The sequence below is a fragment of the Gavialis gangeticus genome, unplaced genomic scaffold (genome assembly GCF_001723915.1).
Source record: "Gavialis gangeticus isolate Ggan-Ray unplaced genomic scaffold, GavGan_comp1, whole genome shotgun sequence".
Lineage (NCBI taxonomy): Eukaryota > Metazoa > Chordata > Crocodylia > Gavialidae > Gavialis > Gavialis gangeticus.
The window spans coordinates 57,573,812-57,576,742 of record NW_017728993.1 but is presented as its reverse complement, the minus strand read 5'-3'; the positions used below and the strand labels follow the sequence as shown (position 1 = coordinate 57,576,742).

Genomic DNA, 2,931 nt, shown 5'->3' with positions numbered 1-2,931 from the left:
CATCTCTGTGCTTTACTCTGCTCATTGCTAGAAGGTCTTTTCTTTCCTCTGCTTTAAAATACCAGCTGTAGTCTCTCATCAGCAGTGCTTTCAGAGGGTGCATCTACATGTGCAATTAATTTGAAGCAATAAACTCTGGAGCATCTTGAGCCAGAAGCTACTCCCATGCACGACATCTACATGTGAGCCTGAGACAGCAGCAATTTGAGCTGGTGTGGAGCAGTTTACACCAGAACCACTCAGCCCTGGGCTCCAGGTAGCAGTGTTGGGTGGCAGAAGGGCTGCCTGGACACAAGGACATTGCAAGTGCAGAGCCATGTGTCTAGGCAGCAGGCAGGAGTCTGATCTCCAGCTGGCTGGGCATCCCAGGGTAAGATAGGACTGTCCCCAGGGTATATGGACAGTACTATCTTACTGCAGTGTTAATTAGTTTATTGCAGCCTAATACCATCTAATATATAGACAGCGACATTTTATTCTGCAGCTAATTAGTCTATTCCACAGTTAAGCACGTGTAGATATGGCCTCTACTCTCTCTCAACCTGCCTGTCCAACACCCTCCCTCCATTTTCTCTTTCCCCCCTGCCCACTTCCAATTCAACCACGCTGCTCTGAATCTGATCCACAGGGGAAGAACTGATCAAGTTTTGGCTGGCTACAGAAAGGCTTCTGGAGATTGATGAGTCAGATGCTGTGCAGAGAGAGCTCTACTTGTCTCTGCTCCAGGTGCTGAAGGCCACTTATTTGCAGGAGGGTTCTACTGTTGTCACCCTCTGCAACAGGACTATAGGTAAGATCACATGAGATGGGTCAGAATTTGCAGGAACTGCACCTTTCCAATGGGTTAGTGCACTTTTTGGTCACTCCGAGTATCCCATGCCACCCTGGAGGACAGAAATATAGTGACCTATTTATTGGAAGGGGTATGTTGAGCATAAGGCTGACTTCTGTTGGTCCACCATGCAGAATGATCAGCAATATTGCGAAGTTCCAAAGTGAAATGGACTCTCTGTGGCCACATTCCTTTCACCCCAGAAAAGATCACCCTCTCCATCTGCTTGGGCTTAAAAAGCAGGTGGAGACTGGGAATAAGTGACCAAACTATTTCCTTATGCCACAGGAAGGAATTCTTCCATGGCATGGTAAAGCAGACTGATGCTGGAAGGAATAAAACTGAAGACTGAATTCTCACCACTTCCTTTAGAAAGGATGATTCCGTCTTTCCTGGAATCAGGCCTGGTGGAGCTTATGATCAAATTACTACAGAGCACAAGCTGATCTAAGACTTTTATTCATAGAAAGCCTTGCTAGGGTTATGACCCTGACACTAAACTGCATGTATGTGCATATAAGATAGCTTGGGACTAGGAGTAACTAGGAATAATGGGTACAAACTAGTGGGGAGTAGATTCAGGTTAGATATTAGGAAGAAATTTTTTACAGTAAGGGTGGCCAGAATCTGGAACGGGCTGCCAAGAGAGGTGGTACTATCACCTAACTTGGTGGTCTTCAAGAGGAGGCAAGATAGACACCTGGCTGGGGTCGTCTGACCTCGGTCCTTTTCCTGCCAGGGCAGGGGGTCCGACATGATGATCCTTCAGGGTCCCTTCCGACTCTACAATCTATAAATCTATAAGACTTTGGCTAGGGACAGAAATTGCACATAAACTGGTTTAAGTGAACAGTAACTGGTTTAAACCAGGAACAGAACATAAGTTCAGTGCACATAAACCAGTTTCAAAATGGTCAAAACTGACTTGATATAAACCTGGTTGAATGTAGTATATCAGACTTAACTTATTTGGGTCAAACCAGTTTATGGAACTTCTGTCCCAGACCCCTTCCTGGTTTAAATGAAATCAGAGTCCCCCAGCATGCTTTTCAACCCTAGGCTGGGCTGTCTGCTCCAGAGAGTGGGGCCAGCCCCACCCCTCTCCTCCCTAGCCAGAGCTACAGCTGGCTAAGAAGGGAGCAGGAGAGTGCAGCCAGGATCTGCCTGGCAGCTGCACAGCAGCATCTGCAGGGATTCCCCCCCATCCCCTCTCCCACAGCAGGGACCCCAGTGGCATGGACCTCAGTCAGCATCTGGCCACACCACCCCCAAGCTAGCTAATGCTGAGAGATGTCTGTCTCTCCGATTTCACTGGAACAAAGGCAGACAGAACAGTGCCAACTAACAGCTTTCTGGAACTAATCAGCAGGTCAGCTGGTAATGTCTGTCACCCAGCAGCCCTCCCTCCTTTCTTCTTGAGCAAGAAGCCAGTGGCTTGCAAATGCCTTGCAAAGTGTCTGTACCCTGAGGTAAGAAGATCTTGAACTAATGAGAGAGATGCTTTTGTTTTCTTGATGAGCTGATATGTTTTGTGTTCTGCTAAGCTCCCTACTGGTTTGCTTCAAAGTCATCCAAATGCATCTCTGACCTTGAAACCCTTATATCAAATGAAGGGTCACTATGCAGCAATTAATGCTGGTGATTGCTTCTACAAATCAATTATTGAGCCTGGTTAGAATGCAGCTTCCCCGTCCTACAATCTGTCAGTCTTCAACAGGGGACAGACAGAGGTATAAGAAATGACCTGGTTTGCAACAAATGGGACCTGGTAGTACTGTCAGTTTGAGATTTAGGCAAATATGAAGCACTAGCTAGCAGGATAATACAGATGCATGTAGTCCACACAAGCAGCTCTTCCCTCTCCCCACCTCCCGCACCTCCCCTTTGCCACAGAGTGCTAGGTGTGGCCAGGGTCTGGCATCACTCCTCACCCCTTCAGCAGTGAGTGGGGGAAAAGCCTGACAATGGCCACTTCCCTCTTTCCCTCCAGGCACACCCTGGCTGGGGACTGTGCAGCCAGAGTCAGGGTTTAAACCCCTCCCTAATCGTAGCCTTTTGCCAAGGTCTGGCCACATCCTTTCCACAGTGCAAAGCGGGGG

The 2,931-nt window shown here is 48.0% G+C and overlaps 1 protein-coding gene across 1 annotated transcript in view; it reads left to right on the top strand.

Annotated features, from left to right (window-relative positions):
• The window catches only part of RGSL1 (regulator of G-protein signaling like 1), a 36,862-nt gene that overhangs the window by 11,603 nt on the left and 22,328 nt on the right, over positions 1-2,931 (top strand). The window contains exon 6 of the mRNA XM_019528347.1: positions 629-790. Within this exon, the coding sequence (XP_019383892.1) occupies positions 629-790 (162 nt within the window). The remainder of the gene's footprint in view (positions 1-628; positions 791-2,931) is intronic.